Here is a 20,221-nt window from a genome sequence, read left to right as displayed (position 1 = left end):
TTTTCTCTTTGATAATTCAGCCATAACATTATCTTCTAGTTCTTCCAACTCACTGCTTAATAAATAACTGCTGATGTATTTTATGAGTTAGAGGCGAGTCACGTTTGTTATATCCGTCACTATGTGTAAAACAGAGCAGAGTTCCAATAATCTCTTTCATGACAATGTGCAGTTTCTGTCCTATTTCCGCCTGGACATTTTGAAGAGCATCCATTTTCTTTAATCTCATTAAAGCAGTTTAATGAGATTAGAAAATTTAATGGAATTAAAACAATGCCGTGCAGTAGAGTGGGCTTTTTAAATATTTGCGCTGTTATGATGATGCATGACATGTGACAACATCAATTTGGTGGATGTAGTATGTCCAAATTCCTTTCATATTACCCATATTCATACTATATAGAATATACTTCTTTAACGGTCGTGAATTAGCCTACATATTTCCTCAAATGTTGCACCTACTAGATAGTATGCGATTTTGGACGTAGCCCCGGGTCTAGACGTATCACGGATTGATGATGTAAAAGTCTTGTGTGCATACGTTTTTGACGTATCTTTACAGTCTGACAAAAGGTGCATTCGAGATGAACAAGGCCGACGCAGGTCCGATCGCCACCGATCGGTGTGCACTGCAGGCCGGTGATTTTTGTGTCTAACTTGATACCGACTTGCTCTGACCTAACCTGTGGGCCGGTCACAGTAATCTCAGAAAACTTCTTGCATTGAGGCAACAGTGCTACCCCTATAAAACAACATAGCATAAATAAAACAACATACAACATGTGTTAAATTGTTGTGTAAAATTTTGAAAAATGTAAATTTGTATTGTGTCTTTTCACTATGAACCTAAAAAGATTAATTTTTTGTTTTTATTTTTCTATAAAATTAAAAAATTCAGACATGCAATAATAAAGGCAGTGTATCATACTATGGTTTATCAAGGCACACATTAGAGGTATACAACTGATTTATTAAATATTATCTCTTTACCTTATTTTATCATTGCAATAAATACACTGACAGAAAATGTTATACTAATGTTGATATCTTTATTTAACAAGGAATTATTCAAAGAAAAATTTATTTCATTTGCATATTTACATTTAAGCATAAAAGTAGAGCTGTCCTTCTACAGGACTTCCCCAGGTAGAACATATTTTGGCATTTATAGTATATTTGATGACTCCATTTTTCTTTAGGTAGTTTCAATTGATTTGAATAGTAGTAATAATAAAACAGGAAGCTGCTAAATTAGCATAGAGAAAAAAATCAGGAACACCAACAAAAAACAATTTAAAAGTATATTTTCTTCTCTAATTAATTGAAGATTGAATTAAAGTTTAATGCAACATTTTTAACATGGCAGCTTTCAACCAGGAATTGCAAACTGAAACCACTTATTATTAAAAAGGGTGATGCACACTATTAAATCTTATGTTGTTAACAAAGAAAAACAAATTTTTGCATATTCAAGCCTCATGCAGTACACGATCAAGACAACTTCACAGTATCACAAAAACTGATCAGAAGATTGCCACAGATTTGTCAGGCAGTTATTACTGCAAAGGGTGTTTTTTTTTTAACATTTCAATTGCTAAAACCAACAAAAGATAATAAAAATACAAAAATAATGTTTTTCAGGACAGAAGGTGGAGTAGAAGGTTTAAGTACACATCTACCCAAGAGAAGTACTTAGGAGTGTCCTTGAGAAACAGACATCTCAGTGCTATTGAATTGGTTGTGTTGTTTAATCTGCAGTGTGCAAGGCATCCTCAGCCAGGGCAAAAGGTGCATTGAGATTTCTTGTGTTTTGGTATTTATTTTTTTATAGATTTCAGTGTGAATATCCAATAATGTCTTGCTATTTCCAAACTTCTTCTTGCCAGGGTACATACCTCCTTCCCTGCCCTGAGTGTTCAGGTGCTATTGTTATATTACAATTGTAGGATAAATACTTCACTTCATACGTATTACCAGAAACATTCTAAATTCTCATGACCGTGACATAGACCAGTCTGTCATTTCTCTTGTAGCCATGCTTGCTTACAGGAGGCACAGCAAGGGCAGCAGCAGCAGCAGTAATGGCAGAGTTGACAGAGGAGACCACTGGGTGTTTCAGGTGCTGTTTGAGTTTCTTTTGCTTTCATCTGGTCCTGATAGTTTTTGGTAGAAGCTTGCTGCCCTGTAGTTATATCTCCCTGAAATGTTTGATTAGCTTTTTCACAAGATCTTTGTGTCCTGGACACTTTTTCTTTGACATGGAGCTCCTCAATGTCACGGAGCATCTGAACTCTAAAATGCTGAAGTTCTGTATATTGTTCATGAAGGGTTTTGCAGCCCCCTTCACAATCAATTTGAAATGTTTTGACATTACGTAATCTTTCTTCCTGCTTTGTCTTTGCCAGTGGTTCCTTTTCTTTCTGTAACCAAGTTCTCCTAAGAAAATGATTGATTATATTGAGTCTTTTCTCCAGGTTGATTCTCATTTCATTACCCCTACACTTCATGTGATCAATCTCCTTTCGTTCCATTTTAGTGTTCCTCCAGAGCTTTTTCAAATACTCCCTCTCTGAAAATTTCTCATCTCTACAGTCATCTTGCTCTGCTGTCAATTTGGGCAGTGTTGCAAGTTTCTCTTTGCATTGATATTTTACATCTTCTGCTACCATCAGCAGACCTTCCCTCTGAATTTTCAACTGATTAATGTTAGTTTTAAAATCACTCTTGTCTACCTTTAACTTCCCCTGATCTTTAAATTCTTCAATGTGGATCACAACCTCTGACTGCAGAAGATATTGCTCAGATGTCTCAAGTTCATTTGAATCCAGTTTTTCAACATCACGATCCAGCACTGATTTTTTGCCTAAAACTTCAGTTTGTATTCCTTTATCAAATTTTTCTCTCAACACATGTTTCTTATGTTGTTGAAACTGGTCTAAACAAATAATTATTGTATTTTTCTGTTTATCAAGCTTAACACATTTGATTTCCAATACTGAGTTCAATTCAAATAAAATTCTTTTTTCCTGTTCCAATCTCTCCATATACTTTCTGAAATGTTCATGTTGCCTTTGGTTTAGCTGTTTCAGTTGTTGTTGGAGACAACAAATTCTGTTTCTACTGAGACGGTACCCCTTGAATTTCAGATCAAACAGTTTGCATTCCATCCTTCTCTTTTCATCTGAAAAAAGGTCTCTGTCAAAATCAGATGTATTCTTTATTTGATATTGTGGTTCTTTTTCGTGACCTATCTCATCAAGAAGATATTTTAGCTCATATTTCTTGTGCCGTAGCTCAGCTTTGGCAATTTCCAACTTCTCTTTTTCCATGTTCATATCTCGTTTTTCTTGTTCGAGAATGTCACTGTGTTTCTGCATGTCTGATTTCATCAGCTCAACGTCCAGTTTCTGTGTGTTCAGCATCTCAGCCATTCTATATAGATCCTGTGTTTCTTGCTCCAGTTCTGCCTTCAGTCTGTCAAGATCTTGTTTTTCCAACTTCCACTGATTTTCCATGTCTTCTCTTCTGATGGTCATGTCAGCCAGTGTACCTCTCAGGCCTTCCTTTTGTCTCTCTAACAGGTCACTGTAACAAACCATCTGTTGTTTCTCTTCATGAAGTTCTGCCAACTTGAGCTCCAACACGGTGCACAGCATTAATACCTCTTCATTGTTTCGCTGCAAACACACCATTTTTTGTTTGATGTCATCACTCAACCTTTGATTCAGCCGCTGAAGTTTTGCTCTAACATTCTCAAGGAATGTTTCCTTTTCCAGGACTTGATCTTCTCTCATTTTGAGATCAGACCTTTCTCCTTCTATCATGTCCCTTTCATTCAGAAGCAATTCTTTATCATTGTGGACCTCTGTCTTCATTAGACCAAGCTGCTCTCTTTCTCTACTGATGTTCCTCATAGCAGTTTTAATGTCTTCCTTCTTCTTTTTGAGCTTTTCCTTTAAAAGGGACAGTTCTTCTCTTTCTGTTTGTACAAGGCTCTTTCCAGTGTCCCGTTCTTGTGTTTGTCTTTTGAGGTTGTCTTCCTTGAGTTCTTGCTCCTTTTGTTTCGTTGTAATGTTTTTAATGTCACTTTGTAGTTTGCTGCTTTCTGTCTGGATCTGAAGGGTAAGTTGTTTAATCTTGTTTTTGTCTCCATTTATTTGATCAAGGAGAGAGTCCAGGTTGGCCTTCTTGCTGTGAAGTTCAGCTTTTGCAATTTCCAACTTCTCTTTTTCCATGTTCATATCTCGTTTTTCTTGTTCGAGAATGTCACTGTGTTTCTGCATGTCTGATTTCATCAGCTCAACGTCCAGTTTCTGTGTGTTCAGCATCTCAGCCATTCTATATAGATCCTGTGTTTCTTGCTCCAGTTCTGCCTTCAGTCTGTCAAGATCTTGTTTTTCCAACTTCCACTGATTTTCCATGTCTTCTCTTCTGATGGTCATGTCAGCCAGTGTACCTCTCAGACCTTCCTTTTGTCTCTCTAACAGGTCACTGTAACAAACCATCTGTTGTTTCTCTTCATTAAGTTCTGCCAACTTGAGCTCCAACACGGTGCACAGCATTAATACCTCTTCATTGTTTCGCTGCAAACACACCATTTTTTGTTTGATGTCATCACTCAACCTTTGATTCAGCCGCTGAAGTTTTGCTCTAACATTCTCAAGGAATGTTTCCTTTTCCAGGACTTGATCTTCTCTCATTTTGAGATCAGACCTTTCTCCTTCTATCATGTCCCTTTCATTCAGAAGCAATTCTTTATCATTGTGGACCTCTGTCTTCATTAGACCAAGCTGCTCTCTTTCTCTACTGATGTTCCTCATAGCAGTTTTAATGTCTTCCTTCTTCTTTTTGAGCTTTTCCTTTAAAAGGGACAGTTCTTCTCTTTCTGTTTGTACAAGGCTCTTTCCAGTGTCCCGTTCTTGTGTTTGTCTTTTGAGGTCGTCTTCCTTGAGTTCTTGCTCCTTTTGTTTCGTTGTAATGTTTTTAATGTCACTTTGTAGTTTGCTGCTTTCTGTCTGGATCTGAAGGGTAAGTTGTTTAATCTTGTTTTTGTCTCCATTTATTTGATCAAGGAGAGAGTCCAGGTTGGCCTTCTTGCTGTGAAGTTCAGCTTTTGCAATTTCCAACTTCTCTTTTTCCATGTTCATATCTCGTTTTTCTTGTTCGAGAATGTCACTGTGTTTCTGCATGTCTGATTTCATCAGCTCAACGTCCAGTTTCTGTGTGTTCAGCATCTCAGCCATTCTATATAGATCCTGTGTTTCTTGCTCCAGTTCTGCCTTCAGTCTGTCAAGATCTTGTTTTTCCAACTTCCACTGATTTTCCATGTCTTCTCTTCTGATGGTCATGTCAGCCAGTGTACCTCTCAGACCTTCCTTTTGTCTCTCTAACAGGTCACTGTAACAAACCATCTGTTGTTTCTCTTCATTAAGTTCTGCCAACTTGAGCTCCAACACGGTGCACAGCATTAATACCTCTTCATTGTTTCGCTGCAAACACACCATTTTTTGTTTGATGTCATCACTCAACCTTTGATTCAGCCGCTGAAGTTTTGCTCTAACATTCTCAAGGAATGTTTCCTTTTCCAGGACTTGATCTTCTCTCATTTTGAGATCAGACCTTTCTCCTTCTATCATGTCCCTTTCATTCAGAAGCAATTCTTTATCATTGTGGACCTCTGTCTTCATTAGACCAAGCTGCTCTCTTTCTCTACTGATGTTCCTCATAGCAGTTTTAATGTCTTCCTTCTTCTTTTTGAGCTTTTCCTTTAAAAGGGACAGTTCTTCTCTTTCTGTTTGTACAAGGCTCTTTCCAGTGTCCCGTTCTTGTGTTTGTCTTTTGAGGTCGTCTTCCTTGAGTTCTTGCTCCTTTTGTTTCGTTGTAATGTTTTTAATGTCACTTTGTAGTTTGCTGCTTTCTGTCTGGATCTGAAGGGTAAGTTGTTTAATCTTGTTTTTGTCTCCATTTATTTGATCAAGGAGAGAGTCCAGGTTGGCCTTCTTGCTGTGAAGTTCAGCTTTTGCAATTTCCAACTTCTCTTTTTCCATGTTCATATCTCGTTTTTCTTGTTCGAGAATGTCACTGTGTTTCTGCATGTCTGATTTCATCAGCTCAACGTCCAGTTTCTGTGTGTTCAGCATCTCAGCCATTCTATATAGATCCTGTGTTTCTTGCTCCAGTTCTGCCTTCAGTCTGTCAAGATCTTGTTTTTCCAACTTCCACTGATTTTCCATGTCTTCTCTTCTGATGGTCATGTCAGCCAGTGTACCTCTCAGACCTTCCTTTTGTCTCTCTAACAGGTCACTGTAACAAACCATCTGTTGTTTCTCTTCATTAAGTTCTGCCAACTTGAGCTCCAACACGGTGCACAGCATTAATACCTCTTCATTGTTTCGCTGCAAACACACCATTTTTTGTTTGATGTCATCACTCAACCTTTGATTCAGCCGCTGAAGTTTTGCTCTAACATTCTCAAGGAATGTTTCCTTTTCCAGGACTTGATCTTCTCTCATTTTGAGATCAGACCTTTCTCCTTCTATCATGTCCCTTTCATTCAGAAGCAATTCTTTATCATTGTGGACCTCTGTCTTCATTAGACCAAGCTGCTCTCTTTCTCTACTGATGTTCCTCATAGCAGTTTTAATGTCTTCCTTCTTCTTTTTGAGCTTTTCCTTTAAAAGGGACAGTTCTTCTCTTTCTGTTTGTACAAGGCTCTTTCCAGTGTCCCGTTCTTGTGTTTGTCTTTTGAGGTTGTCTTCCTTGAGTTCTTGCTCCTTTTGTTTCGTTGTAATGTTTTTAATGTCACTTTGTAGTTTGCTGCTTTCTGTCTGGATCTGAAGGGTAAGTTGTTTAATCTTGTTTTTGTCTCCATTTATTTGATCAAGGAGAGAGTCCAGGTTGGCCTTCTTGCTGTGAAGTTCAGCTTTTGCAATTTCCAACTTCTCTTTTTCCATGTTCATATCTCGTTTTTCTTGTTCGAGAATGTCACTGTGTTTCTGCATGTCTGATTTCATCAGCTCAACGTCCAGTTTCTGTGTGTTCAGCATCTCAGCCATTCTATATAGATCCTGTGTTTCTTGCTCCAGTTCTGCCTTCAGTCTGTCAAGATCTTGTTTTTCCAACTTCCACTGATTTTCCATGTCTTCTCTTCTGATGGTCATGTCAGCCAGTGTACCTCTCAGACCTTCCTTTTGTCTCTCTAACAGGTCACTGTAACAAACCATCTGTTGTTTCTCTTCATTAAGTTCTGCCAACTTGAGCTCCAACACGGTGCACAGCATTAATACCTCTTCATTGTTTCGCTGCAAACACACCATTTTTTGTTTGATGTCATCACTCAACCTTTGATTCAGCCGCTGAAGTTTTGCTCTAACATTCTCAAGGAATGTTTCCTTTTCCAGGACTTGATCTTCTCTCATTTTGAGATCAGACCTTTCTCCTTCTATCATGTCCCTTTCATTCAGAAGCAATTCTTTATCATTGTGGACCTCTGTCTTCATTAGACCAAGCTGCTCTCTTTCTCTACTGATGTTCCTCATAGCAGTTTTAATGTCTTCCTTCTTCTTTTTGAGCTTTTCCTTTAAAAGGGACAGTTCTTCTCTTTCTGTTTGTACAAGGCTCTTTCCAGTGTCCCGTTCTTGTGTTTGTCTTTTGAGGTCGTCTTCCTTGAGTTCTTGCTCCTTTTGTTTCGTTGTAATGTTTTTAATGTCACTTTGTAGTTTGCTGCTTTCTGTCTGGATCTGAAGGGTAAGTTGTTTAATCTTGTTTTTGTCTCCATTTATTTGATCAAGGAGAGAGTCCAGGTTGGCCTTCTTGCTGTGAAGTTCAGCTTTTGCAATTTCCAACTTCTCTTTTTCCATGTTCATATCTCGTTTTTCTTGTTCGAGAATGTCACTGTGTTTCTGCATGTCTGATTTCATCAGCTCAACGTCCAGTTTCTGTGTGTTCAGCATCTCAGCCATTCTATATAGATCCTGTGTTTCTTGCTCCAGTTCTGCCTTCAGTCTGTCAAGATCTTGTTTTTCCAACTTCCACTGATTTTCCATGTCTTCTCTTCTGATGGTCATGTCAGCCAGTGTACCTCTCAGACCTTCCTTTTGTCTCTCTAACAGGTCACTGTAACAAACCATCTGTTGTTTCTCTTCATTAAGTTCTGCCAACTTGAGCTCCAACACGGTGCACAGCATTAATACCTCTTCATTGTTTCGCTGCAAACACACCATTTTTTGTTTGATGTCATCACTCAACCTTTGATTCAGCCGCTGAAGTTTTGCTCTAACATTCTCAAGGAATGTTTCCTTTTCCAGGACTTGATCTTCTCTCATTTTGAGATCAGACCTTTCTCCTTCTATCATGTCCCTTTCATTCAGAAGCAATTCTTTATCATTGTGGACCTCTGTCTTCATTAGACCAAGCTGCTCTCTTTCTCTACTGATGTTCCTCATAGCAGTTTTAATGTCTTCCTTCTTCTTTTTGAGCTTTTCCTTTAAAAGGGACAGTTCTTCTCTTTCTGTTTGTACAAGGCTCTTTCCAGTGTCCCGTTCTTGTGTTTGTCTTTTGAGGTTGTCTTCCTTGAGTTCTTGCTCCTTTTGTTTCGTTGTAATGTTTTTAATGTCACTTTGTAGTTTGCTGCTTTCTGTCTGGATCTGAAGGGTAAGTTGTTTAATCTTGTTTTTGTCTCCATTTATTTGATCAAGGAGAGAGTCCAGGTTGGCCTTCTTGCTGTGAAGTTCAGCTTTTGCAATTTCCAACTTCTCTTTTTCCATGTTCATATCTCGTTTTTCTTGTTCGAGAATGTCACTGTGTTTCTGCATGTCTGATTTCATCAGCTCAACGTCCAGTTTCTGTGTGTTCAGCATCTCAGCCATTCTATATAGATCCTGTGTTTCTTGCTCCAGTTCTGCCTTCAGTCTGTCAAGATCTTGTTTTTCCAACTTCCACTGATTTTCCATGTCTTCTCTTCTGATGGTCATGTCAGCCAGTGTACCTCTCAGACCTTCCTTTTGTCTCTCTAACAGGTCACTGTAACAAACCATCTGTTGTTTCTCTTCATTAAGTTCTGCCAACTTGAGCTCCAACACGGTGCACAGCATTAATACCTCTTCATTGTTTCGCTGCAAACACACCATTTTTTGTTTGATGTCATCACTCAACCTTTGATTCAGCCGCTGAAGTTTTGCTCTAACATTCTCAAGGAATGTTTCCTTTTCCAGGACTTGATCTTCTCTCATTTTGAGATCAGACCTTTCTCCTTCTATCATGTCCCTTTCATTCAGAAGCAATTCTTTATCATTGTGGACCTCTGTCTTCATTAGACCAAGCTGCTCTCTTTCTCTACTGATGTTCCTCATAGCAGTTTTAATGTCTTCCTTCTTCTTTTTGAGCTTTTCCTTTAAAAGGGACAGTTCTTCTCTTTCTGTTTGTACAAGGCTCTTTCCAGTGTCCCGTTCTTGTGTTTGTCTTTTGAGGTTGTCTTCCTTGAGTTCTTGCTCCTTTTGTTTCGTTGTAATGTTTTTAATGTCACTTTGTAGTTTGCTGCTTTCTGTCTGGATCTGAAGGGTAAGTTGTTTAATCTTGTTTTTGTCTCCATTTATTTGATCAAGGAGAGAGTCCAGGTTGGCCTTCTTGCTGTGAAGTTCAGCTTTTGCAATTTCCAACTTCTCTTTTTCCATGTTCATATCTCGTTTTTCTTGTTCGAGAATGTCACTGTGTTTCTGCATGTCTGATTTCATCAGCTCAACGTCCAGTTTCTGTGTGTTCAGCATCTCAGCCATTCTATATAGATCCTGTGTTTCTTGCTCCAGTTCTGCCTTCAGTCTGTCAAGATCTTGTTTTTCCAACTTCCACTGATTTTCCATGTCTTCTCTTCTGATGGTCATGTCAGCCAGTGTACCTCTCAGACCTTCCTTTTGTCTCTCTAACAGGTCACTGTAACAAACCATCTGTTGTTTCTCTTCATTAAGTTCTGCCAACTTGAGCTCCAACACGGTGCACAGCATTAATACCTCTTCATTGTTTCGCTGCAAACACACCATTTTTTGTTTGATGTCATCACTCAACCTTTGATTCAGCCGCTGAAGTTTTGCTCTAACATTCTCAAGGAATGTTTCCTTTTCCAGGACTTGATCTTCTCTCATTTTGAGATCAGACCTTTCTCCTTCTATCATGTCCCTTTCATTCAGAAGCAATTCTTTATCATTGTGGACCTCTGTCTTCATTAGACCAAGCTGCTCTCTTTCTCTACTGATGTTCCTCATAGCAGTTTTAATGTCTTCCTTCTTCTTTTTGAGCTTTTCCTTTAAAAGGGACAGTTCTTCTCTTTCTGTTTGTACAAGGCTCTTTCCAGTGTCCCGTTCTTGTGTTTGTCTTTTGAGGTTGTCTTCCTTGAGTTCTTGCTCCTTTTGTTTCGTTGTAATGTTTTTAATGTCACTTTGTAGTTTGCTGCTTTCTGTCTGGATCTGAAGGGTAAGTTGTTTAATCTTGTTTTTGTCTCCATTTATTTGATCAAGGAGAGAGTCCAGGTTGGCCTTCTTGCTGTGAAGTTCAGCTTTTGCAATTTCCAACATCTCTTTTTCCATGTTCATATCTCGTTTTTCTTGTTCGAGAATGTCACTGTGTTTCTGCATGTCTGATTTCATCAGCTCAATGTCCAGTTTCTGTGTGTTCAGCATCTCAGCCATTCTATATAGATCCTGTGTTTCTTGCTCCGGTTCTGCCTTCAGTTTGTCAAGATCTTGTTTTTCCAACTTCCACTGATTTTCCATGTCTTCTCTTCTGATGGTCATGTCAGCCAGTGTACCTCTCAGACCTTCCTTTTGTCTCTCTAACAGGTCACTGTAACAAACCATCTGTTGTTTCTCTTCATGAAGTTCTGCCAACTTGAGCTCCAACACGGTGCACAGCATTAATACCTCTTCATTGTTTCGCTGTAAACACACCATTTTTTGTTTGATGTCATCACTCAACCTTTGATTCAGTCTCTGAAGTTTTGCTCTAACATTCTCAAGGAATGTTTCCTTTTCCAGGACTTGATCTTCTCTCATTTTGAGATCAGACCTTTCTCCTTCTATCATGTCCCTTTCATTCAGAAGCAATTCTTTATCATTGTAGACCTCTGTCTTCATTTGACCAAGCTGCTCTCTTTCTCTACTGATGTTCCTCATAGCAGTTTTAATGTCTTCCTTCTTCTTTTTGAGCCTTTCTTTTAGAAGGGACAGTTCTTCTCTTTCTGTTTGTACAAGGCTCTTTCCAGTGTCCCGTTCTTGTGTTTGTCTTTTGAGGTCGTCTTCCTTGAGTTCTTGCTCCTTTTGTTTCATTGTAATGTTTTTAATGTCACTTTGTAGTTTGCTGCTTTCTGTCTGGATCTGAAGGGTAAGTTGTTTAATCTTGTTTTTGTCTCCATTTATTTGATCAAGGAGAGAGTCCAGGTTGGCCTTCTTGCTGTGAAGTTCAGCTTTTGCAATTTCCAACTTTTCTTTTTCCATGTTCATTTGATTTTCTTGTTCTAATATTCCAGGTTGTTGTGTAACATTAGTTTTGGTTGACATCCGTACACTCTCTCTTTCACTCCTTCTTTTGTCCTTTTGTATTTGGGACTTCAGCTTCATGATCTCTAGCTCATCTGTCTCTCTCATCATCTTCTCTAGTTCCTTTTCAAGTTTTTTCTTCCTTTTCTTAGACTCCATTTTGAGGTCCCCTCTTTCTTGTTTGACATCAGCCCACAACTTTTTAGCTTCCTGATCTTTTTGAATACCTTCACGGATAATTGGTTGATATTCTCCTTTTGTGATCTCAAGGTCAGATGTCACCACTTCAGTTCCTCTCCTTCCTTTCTGAACTGTCTCTAGTCTGATATCAATCTTTTTTCGAAAACTTTCCCTCCCTTGGACCATTTCACTGATTTCTGCTTTTGTTTGTGAAGTATTTTTTTCAAAATCCATCTTTAGCTGAGATTTTATTCTTTTCATGTTCTCTTTTGCAATCCTGTTGTCATCTGTTAATACTCTGAGACTTTCTCTTTGTATTCCTAATTTAACATTCACATTTTCAATCATTCTTATTTCTGTCTTAATTATTTCCAAATATACTTGAATATTTTGTCTCAATTGAAGAATATTAACAGAATCAATTACCTTTGAGGTCTCGAGAACTCTGTTGGTTTTCTTAACCTGCTTGTTTTCCAGGGTTTGTTTTTCATTTTCGTCTTTTTCTTGAGTAACTGTTGTCTGGCCTTTGGTACCATGCTTCTGTTCAGCCAGTACTTCCTTTGCTTTTTCCAGTTTTGTCCTCAGCACTTCTAATTCATCCCTCTCTCTCCTGATTTTCTCCAGTGTTTGATCTAAATGTTTTCTTTTCTTTTTGGTCTCTCTTTTCAGTAATTTCTTTTCTTTTTGGATTTCATCTGATATTATTTTATTTTCCTCCATTTTTCTCACACATTTTCTAAATATCTGTTGATTTTCTTTTTTCTTTATTTCCAGCTCTGACTTAAGCATCTCCATTTCTCTTGTTTCCCTTTTAATCATTTCTGCTCTGTCATTAAGCTTCTGTTCCCGTCTTTCAATTTCATCCCTTAATTGGTACATCTCATTTATTTCTGCCTCGGCTTTATGTTTTGCTATTATCACATTCTCCTTTTCTATTTCAGTCTGTTGTTTCCTATTTGCTTCCCTTTGTGTGTTTTGTTTCAAATGCTGACTTCCTGATTTTTTCAGCTGTTCAGTTTCACTGTTTTTCTGATCCAAACTGTCCATCATCAGTTTTGTATCCTCCTCCAGTTTTCCTGCTCTTTCATCTTCTGTTTCTTTTTCCATCTTGTTGCTCATTATGTTCTTTGCTAGTTTTTTATCTGTTTTATCGCTGTCATGTTTCTTCATATATTCCTGCTGCACACTTTTCAAGGTAGAGTCTCTATCCTTTTTCTGCCCAGCTTGATTCCTGAATTTTTCAAGATGAGTTCTTTCCTTTGATATTAAAAGATAGCTGTTTTCCAGGTCTTTTTTTATAGCCTCAATTCTAGAGTTCAGGTCTTCTAACTGCCCTTGTTTTAATATAGTCTCCTTTATAATAATCTTCATGCCTCTACTTTTCTTTCTAGTTTTAGCCGACATTTTCATTAAGGTGTTCTTAACGTTTGCAATTTTCTCCAACTTATGCTCAATCACTTCACTTTGTTTCTGCATTTTAATTTTTAAAATATCTAGTTCATCTCTCTCTCTCAAGGTTTTCTCTAACCTCTGATCCAGTTCTCTTTGTTTTTTTGCTGGAGTTTTTATTGATTTCATGTTGCTTTTTTCCACTGTCAGGTGCATTTCACTTTGTGTCATAGCAGTTTTTACCATTTTCAAACCATTATGAAATTTCTTCATCTTTTGTAATAACCCTTCAATTTCATTTTCTGCTTTCTTATTATCTTTATCAATGTTAGCATTCTCTGCTTGATTTCCAAGTTCTAGTTTTATTAATCTCATTATTTCTTGTGTTCTATAAATCTCTACTATAAGTCTTTGGATATCAGCACTTCCTTGTATCTCCTTTGTATCAGAACATCCATTCATCTGTTTAGTATGTGTGTGTTGTTCTCTTTTTGACTCCTGACTTTGGTGTTCCTTTTCAACATCCAGCTTTATCAAGCTAGTCTCATCAATTACTTCTTGTTTTGTTTTATTGTCACTCTCCTCTTTTTGCACTTGGACTTCATATTCAATTATTTCATGGTTAAAAGCATTGGTGTTTACCATCCAAGTTTCTCTGTCTTCCATTTCTTTCAGTTCAGTTTCTCTTTTGCTGAATATATTTTGTAACAGATTTTCTGTATCTGGTTTCTGAATCTGCAGGTGATTTATTTCCATGATCAGTCTTTTAATCTCTTGATTTCTTTCCTCCATGTTTTTCATAGCAAACTTTATTTGCACCTTTAATTTCAGATCTCTCTCCTTGAGTTTGGCAATCTGCTCTTCCATGTCATTTTCTCTTGCATTTACTTTTATTTCTGTCTGATCATCTATTAATGTTTCCTTATCAGTTTCTCTCTGCATATGTAAGAAGATATTCTGATCTTTTATGTTCAATGCAATAAAATGTTTGTGCTCTGACTGCCTATGTTCATTTTCCTTTATCTTTTCACTTTGACGCTGATCTGTAATATATTGTTGCAAAGACGTATCCTCTACTGTATCTTCATCTTCATCTCCTTTTCTGTCTGTTGGAACTTCCAGTGTTTGATCTTTTAGGGATTCTCTTTGGACTTTTTTCTGTGGCTCTTGAATTTTATATGCACTTGGTGAAAAAGTCTTTTTGATTGAAGATTCTGTCAGTATCCATCTACTGACTTGAGCTTTTATGGCAGTTAGCTTGTCCTTCACAAAACAAGGAAAAACTGTTGTAATTTTATTATTGTTTCTCAGGTGATCAACTGAGGTCAATAATAATTACAAAAGGTTTTTTTAGGACGTACATAAAAGAAACCACTGCCCAATTTAGACATTATACAAATATATATTCAAAGTGATGACATGAATGAAACAAAAATTTATGCATTAAACCAATACCAGCTAGGGGCCTGGAAGATTATCAGCGCTAGACGTTTGTGTGGCTGGTGTGAGCAGAGAGACATATTTCTTACATAAAGGAGGCATCAAGCCTTGGGTGAGATAATATAATCTTTCTGTTAATGTGTGTCTCTATGAACAATGCTTAAAAAAGATTTACTGCAGACTGTATATCTGAAATGATCAGATCCAGATGTAATGAAATGGAACAATATTTGGAGCAACCTTTAAACTGGCTGTGCCACAACTGCCTTTTGTGTATTTAGAAACCAAGTCCCAGTGGGACACTGGGCAAGTGGTAGAAGACACCCTGGACAGATAGCAAGTCAGGATAAATCTTGTGATATTACATATTTTTCTTAAACTTAACCAATCATATGGTCAGCACCAAATGAACAGTGGATTAATCTAATGAACAAGTGATAGATCCTCTCCAGTTCTGTCAGGTTGGATGGTGAACGTTGGTGGACAGCCATTTTCAGGTCTCTCCAGAGATGCTCAATTGGGTTTAGGTCAGGGCTCTGGCTGGGCCAGTCAAGAACGGTCACAGAGTTGTTCCGAAGCCACTCCTTTGTTATTTAGCTGTGTGCTTAGGGTCATTGTCCTGTTGAAAGGTGAACCTTCGGCCCAGTCTGAGGTCCTGAGCACTCTGGAAGAGGTTTTCTTCCAGGATATCTCTGTACTTGGCCGCATTCATCTTTCCTTGAAGTGCAACCAGTCGTCCTGTCCCTGCAGCTGAAAAACACCCCCACAACATGATGCTCCCACCACCATGTTTCACTGTAGGGATTGTATTGGGCAGGTGATGAGCAGTGCCTGGTTTTCTCCACACATACCGCTTACAATTAACGCCAAAAAGTTCAATCTTGGTCTTATCAGACCAGAGAATCTTATTTCTCATAGTCTGGGAGTCCTTCATGTGTTTTTTGGCAAACTCTATGCAGGCTTTCATGTGTCTTGCACTGAGGAGAGGCTTCCGTCGGGCCACTCTGCCATAAAGCCCTGACTGGTGGAGGGCTACAGTGATAGTTGACTTTGTGGAACTTTCTCCCATCTCCCTACTGCATCTCTGGAGCTCAGCCACAGTGATCTTTGGGTTCTTCTTTACCTCTCTCACCAAGGCTCTTCTCCCACGATTGCTCAGTTTGGCTGGACGGCCAGGTCTAGGAAGAGTTCTGGTCGTCCCAAACTTTTCCATTTGAGGATTATGGAGGCCACTGTGCTCTTAGGAACCTTGAGTGCTGCAGAAATTCTTTTGTAACCTTGGCCAGATCTGTGCCGTGCCACAATTCTGTCTCTGAGCTCCTTGGGCAGTTCCTTCGACCTCATGATTCTCATTTGCTCTGACATGCACTGTGAGCTGTAAGGTCTTATATAGACAGGTGTGTGCCTTCCTAATCAAGTCCAATCAGTTTAATTAAACATTATGTAGCCAAACCCTAATATCATCTTTCTGAGCAAATTTTTGGGGCTATGTTGGACCATTTCTGTGAGACATCTATGCCATTTTTGCCCTTACATCAGGGTCAGCTGTGGTCAGGTGAGAAAGGATGCATTGTATGAACTTTTCTCTCTAGCTCACTTTTTTTTATTTTTTACAACAATTTCTGTTAGCTTTAATGTCAAAATTAATACAATACTATGACATTCACTAATTGCTCCTACATAGTTCTAGTCAATTTTCCATACAATAAATTAATAAAAACAAATCAGAAAAAAAGATTATCTTACCATGTATTTGCTGACTTCTTCTTTGTTCTTTTCCATCTTCCTTTGGGTTTTGAGCATTTCCTCCTGGGCCTTATTAATTTCTACAGCTGCCTTGTCTATTTTAGGTTTCATTTTACCCATAACCAGAATTGTAGTTATAATAGCTTCCATTTTTTTTTCAACTTCATCCTTTTGTTGTTGTATCTTTATCTTCATGATTTCTAACTCATTCCTCTCTTTCATGGTTTTCTCCAGCTGCTGGTCTAGCTCTCGTCTCTTTTTTCTGGCTATAAAATTCATCCATTTCATTTGACTATTTTCTTCTGTAATGTCCTTCCACCTTTGCTCTGTATCTTCTATATGTGGCAACTTTCTGTTTTTTTCTATGTCGGCAATAACTGTTTGCATGTTTGTCTTCATGCGCTTCTTAATGCTCATCTTCATGTTGTCTACCTCAAACTGATTTACTGTATGCTGCATTATGTCTCTGGAGCTGTCAAACTGCTGCAGGCTCATCTTATGCTCATGAAACGCATCCTCCCTGGCCGCTTCCAGCATCTGCTCTGGCCTCTGCCCCTCAGTCTTGTCTTGTCCTTCTTTTATGTCTTTAGCATGCTTCATCTTGCTGAACTCGTCTTTGTTTCTTTTGATCATTTTTATCATTTTTTCCAGAAGTTTTTTCTTCATTTCAATTTCGCCGTTTATCACTTCTAGCTCCCTTTTCTCTTTTTTTGCTCTTTCAAACTTGTTGTCCAGCTCCTGTTTTTGCCTTTCAATAGTCTCTCTCACACTCTTCATTGCATCCATTTCTGCTTTAGCTATCTGCCTATCTCTCTCTATGTTTTCTCTCTCTGTCTGTATCTTAATTTTGAATCTTTCTAGCTCATCTCTTTCAGATTGGACCTGTGCCAATTGGTTCTCTAAGGTTTGTTTTTGCCCCTGTATATTAGTCTTCACCTCTGTTTCCCATTGGGTTACTGCTATGTTTACACCTGTGTCCTGTCCTTGCCTCTGACAGTCAGGTTTCATGTTTTCCATTCCACTACTCTCCATCTTTAGATGCTGCTTCTCTCTCAGAGTAACTTCCAGTTGTTTTTGGGATGCGCTGTCTTCCAGCACATCCCAAAGTTTCTCAATTTCTTTCTGGATTCTGGCAAATTTGATCTTCACTGTGTCTAAACTGTCTTTTTCCTCTTTCTGTCTTTCTTTGCTTTCCACTTCTGGGGTTGCAGCTCTGTGCATTTGAACTTCTCTTTGAGGTTTTGTCCACCTTTGCCTCATCTTGTACACGTTTACATTCATATTATGTTTTACATGCTTAATGTGATCTTTATACTGTGAACTATGCTTTTTATTTCTATTTAATTCTTGTCTTATGTTTGTTAGACTTTTCTCCATTTCTTCTTTTGCCTGCTTTGCTGTGAGCATGATTTTCTTGCTTTTGTTAATGACATTCAGTAGACTGTCCTCCAACAGCTTTTCCATTATTTCCTGGTCTTGCTTTATCTGTTGAGATTTTGTCTTGTCATACATGATCATTTCCAACTTGCATCGCTCATTGATGATATCGTTACGTCTTCTAGCCAGAAATTCCTTCTCTTGGTGTATTTCAGCCTGCATTTTCAGTAGTTCTTTTTTTTCCTGAGTGGCTTCATTTTTATTCTCCTCCAATTTCTCAATAACATTTTCTATCTGTAATCTCATACTTTTTATTAATAAGTACTGCTCATGTTTTTCATTTGTCAGTCTTTCATTATCTGTTATCAGGTATCCAATTTCATTTCTCTCTCTCTGTGCCTCTTCCAAGTGTTGGTCAATCTCCTCCATTACTTTACAGGTTAGTTGTATTTGTCTTCTAATAGTGTCCCTTTTGGTTTTTATGTCAACTGTTGCTTGTTTGTCATCTAGTTGTTTGGTGTTTTCCGTTGTCCAGTTCTGTTCCGTTTGGGTGATCTTGCTGTTCTGTTGTCTTTGTTCTGTTGGTTAAGAAATTTGTTTAGAAAATGACCACCAAATTCTTTCTGAGAAACCGTTACAACAAGACAGAAAAAACAGCTTTAACAACAAATGCTGGAACAACTAAAATAGCCACAAAACACACCTACTTCCAGCATGTTGAAGATCTACAGTGGACAAGTCTACAAAGAGAAGTCATGAGAAGACATATCTGGTAGATAGTGAGTAGTTAGTACAAAGACATTTAGTTAGTTGGCCATTTAGACACTTTTATTACATTGCCCAGGTCAAGAGACTTCACTCATTCGTCTCAATATTAAAGATGCAGTCAGAGAAGTCTCTTAATATCCTCACTCACAATCCCTGGCATCCAGCTAGACCTTGTGTCCTTATCAACCTTTCTCTTTTCTCACAGCTATAACCCACCTTTACCCACCCTATAATACTTCTACTCACTACAGTCTCAGCTGTTCTCTCACTACTGAGCTCTCCTCTGGTCCCTCATTTCAGCCCTATCCCCTGAATCCACCATCACCATTCTTCTTTCTTGCCCGTTTGCTTCTCTGGATTGTCTCCATCGCATAATTTCCAGACCTGCAAGTCCATCTCCACGTGGATCTTGACTTCCTCAGAGAATAAGTCAAAGAAAAAAGCAAACTCTTGGAAAGTATTTACACTTTCAGATTTGTTTGTTTAGATTTCTTTTTTAAATCCCAGAAAACACTTCAAGATCATGCCTTCACTGCTCCAGTCATCACCTTATCCCCATTTCTCATCTCTCTTCCCCACAGGGTTTGAATATATAACAATATTTCTCTCTGAAATTATACTGACCTACAGAACTGGAGTAAAAAATGTTGTTAGTCCAGGTGCTTTTGGCTATAGATAACTATCTATAGAGTGAAGTCACCATTTAAAATCAGGCAAGAGTTTTGAATTTCTTAGCTTTATATGCACTGTAAATACAACAATCATAGTTTGGTTGCCACAGGAAAGGTGCTGTTTGGAAACAAGTAAAAAACATTATTATTTTACTAATTAATTGTAATTGCAATGTTGGTGTTCCATGTGAATGTTTTACTGCTTCCAAAAATACCTTTATTAAAAAAAATACTTTTAATTTTACATCAGTATGCTGATGTATAAAGCGTGCCATAGTTAACAGATTTGTCTTACCTAAATCAGCTATAAGCTCAGGTTCCTTTTGAGAAAGTATCTGGAAGAAGCAAAGTCTGGATTGTGATGTCCCTTCTTCCACAATATGAAACAGTTCCCTCATTTGTTCCTGTGGTGTCAGACCTTCAGTGATGGCTGCTGGCTGCTGTGAGAACCAAGCCTCTACAATGGTTCCAGGGGATGCCACTCCAGCAATGATCTGCTCCCTGAACTCCTCCAGGAAAGTTTCCACTTCAAATAAACATAGTGGTTACTGCTGTTGTAGGGATTATATGCTACTTGCTACCCTAATAACGAGTAGAAATATGTGTGTGTAGCAGTAAGTATGGTAGTAATTGGACTTTGGTGATAAGCCAAATATGTTAAAGTTTTCAGTTTTCAAAGCAGGTTTTCACTTAATTATACATTCAAAATGTTAAAACCATATCTTTGAAAAATGATGACTGGTGCATCAGTTGCAATATATTTAGAAGTCTGAGTGAAAATGATTTTGTTTAAACACAGTAGTTTATTATTACACATTAAACCATTATTACTGGACAGTGACCAAGATTCACGTAACACATAACAAAACACAATAAAATATAAATACTTACCATGGTCTGTTGATTTTGCCATATTCCCAGTTTACAGAACTGGTGATTCGCATGAGATGACAGACCTGAGTAGGACTGCTACAAATGGTTACCTTCAAAACACTGTATATCTTCGTCTTTCATATGTTTATTGGCCACTAGCTCTGGCTGCCAGATAGATGTGACACCCAGTATGTGTGTGTGTCTGATTGGATGGTAGGTGATGTTTGGGTGGTGAAACATTTTGCTGTCAGC

At 38.1% G+C, this 20,221-nt stretch overlaps 1 protein-coding gene across 1 annotated transcript; it reads right to left on the bottom strand.

Moving 5' to 3' along the window:
- Nucleotides 1–1,686: 1,686 nt before the first annotated feature.
- On the bottom strand, nt 1,687–20,128 carry LOC113142792 (reticulocyte-binding protein 2 homolog a-like). The gene is made up of 4 exons (XM_026328068.1): nt 19,988–20,128; nt 19,392–19,622; nt 16,281–18,235; nt 1,687–14,357 (listed from the first exon to the last, which is right to left on the bottom strand). Exons 1-4 carry the CDS (start codon nt 20,007–20,009, stop codon nt 2,019–2,021), a joined length of 14,547 nt encoding a protein of 4,848 aa, XP_026183853.1. The 5' UTR covers nt 20,010–20,128; the 3' UTR covers nt 1,687–2,018.
- Nucleotides 20,129–20,221: the final 93 nt, after the last annotated feature.

Source organism: Mastacembelus armatus, chromosome 14 (assembly GCF_900324485.2).
Source record: "Mastacembelus armatus chromosome 14, fMasArm1.2, whole genome shotgun sequence".
Taxonomy (NCBI): Eukaryota; Metazoa; Chordata; class Actinopteri; order Synbranchiformes; family Mastacembelidae; genus Mastacembelus; species Mastacembelus armatus.
This window is presented reverse-complemented; position numbering and strand designations above follow the sequence as displayed.

Bases quoted from the DNA above. Each gene is read 5' to 3' on its own strand.
- LOC113142792 (XM_026328068.1), bottom strand. From the start codon at position 20,009: ATGGCAAAATCAACAGACCATG. The intron at 18,236-19,391 runs GTAAGACAAATC...CTTAACCAACAG, and splicing joins TGAGCTTATAGCTGATTTAG to AACAAAGACAACAGAACAGC. The intron at 14,358-16,280 runs GTAAGATAATCT...TGTTTTGTGAAG, and splicing joins AAGAAGTCAGCAAATACATG to GACAAGCTAACTGCCATAAA.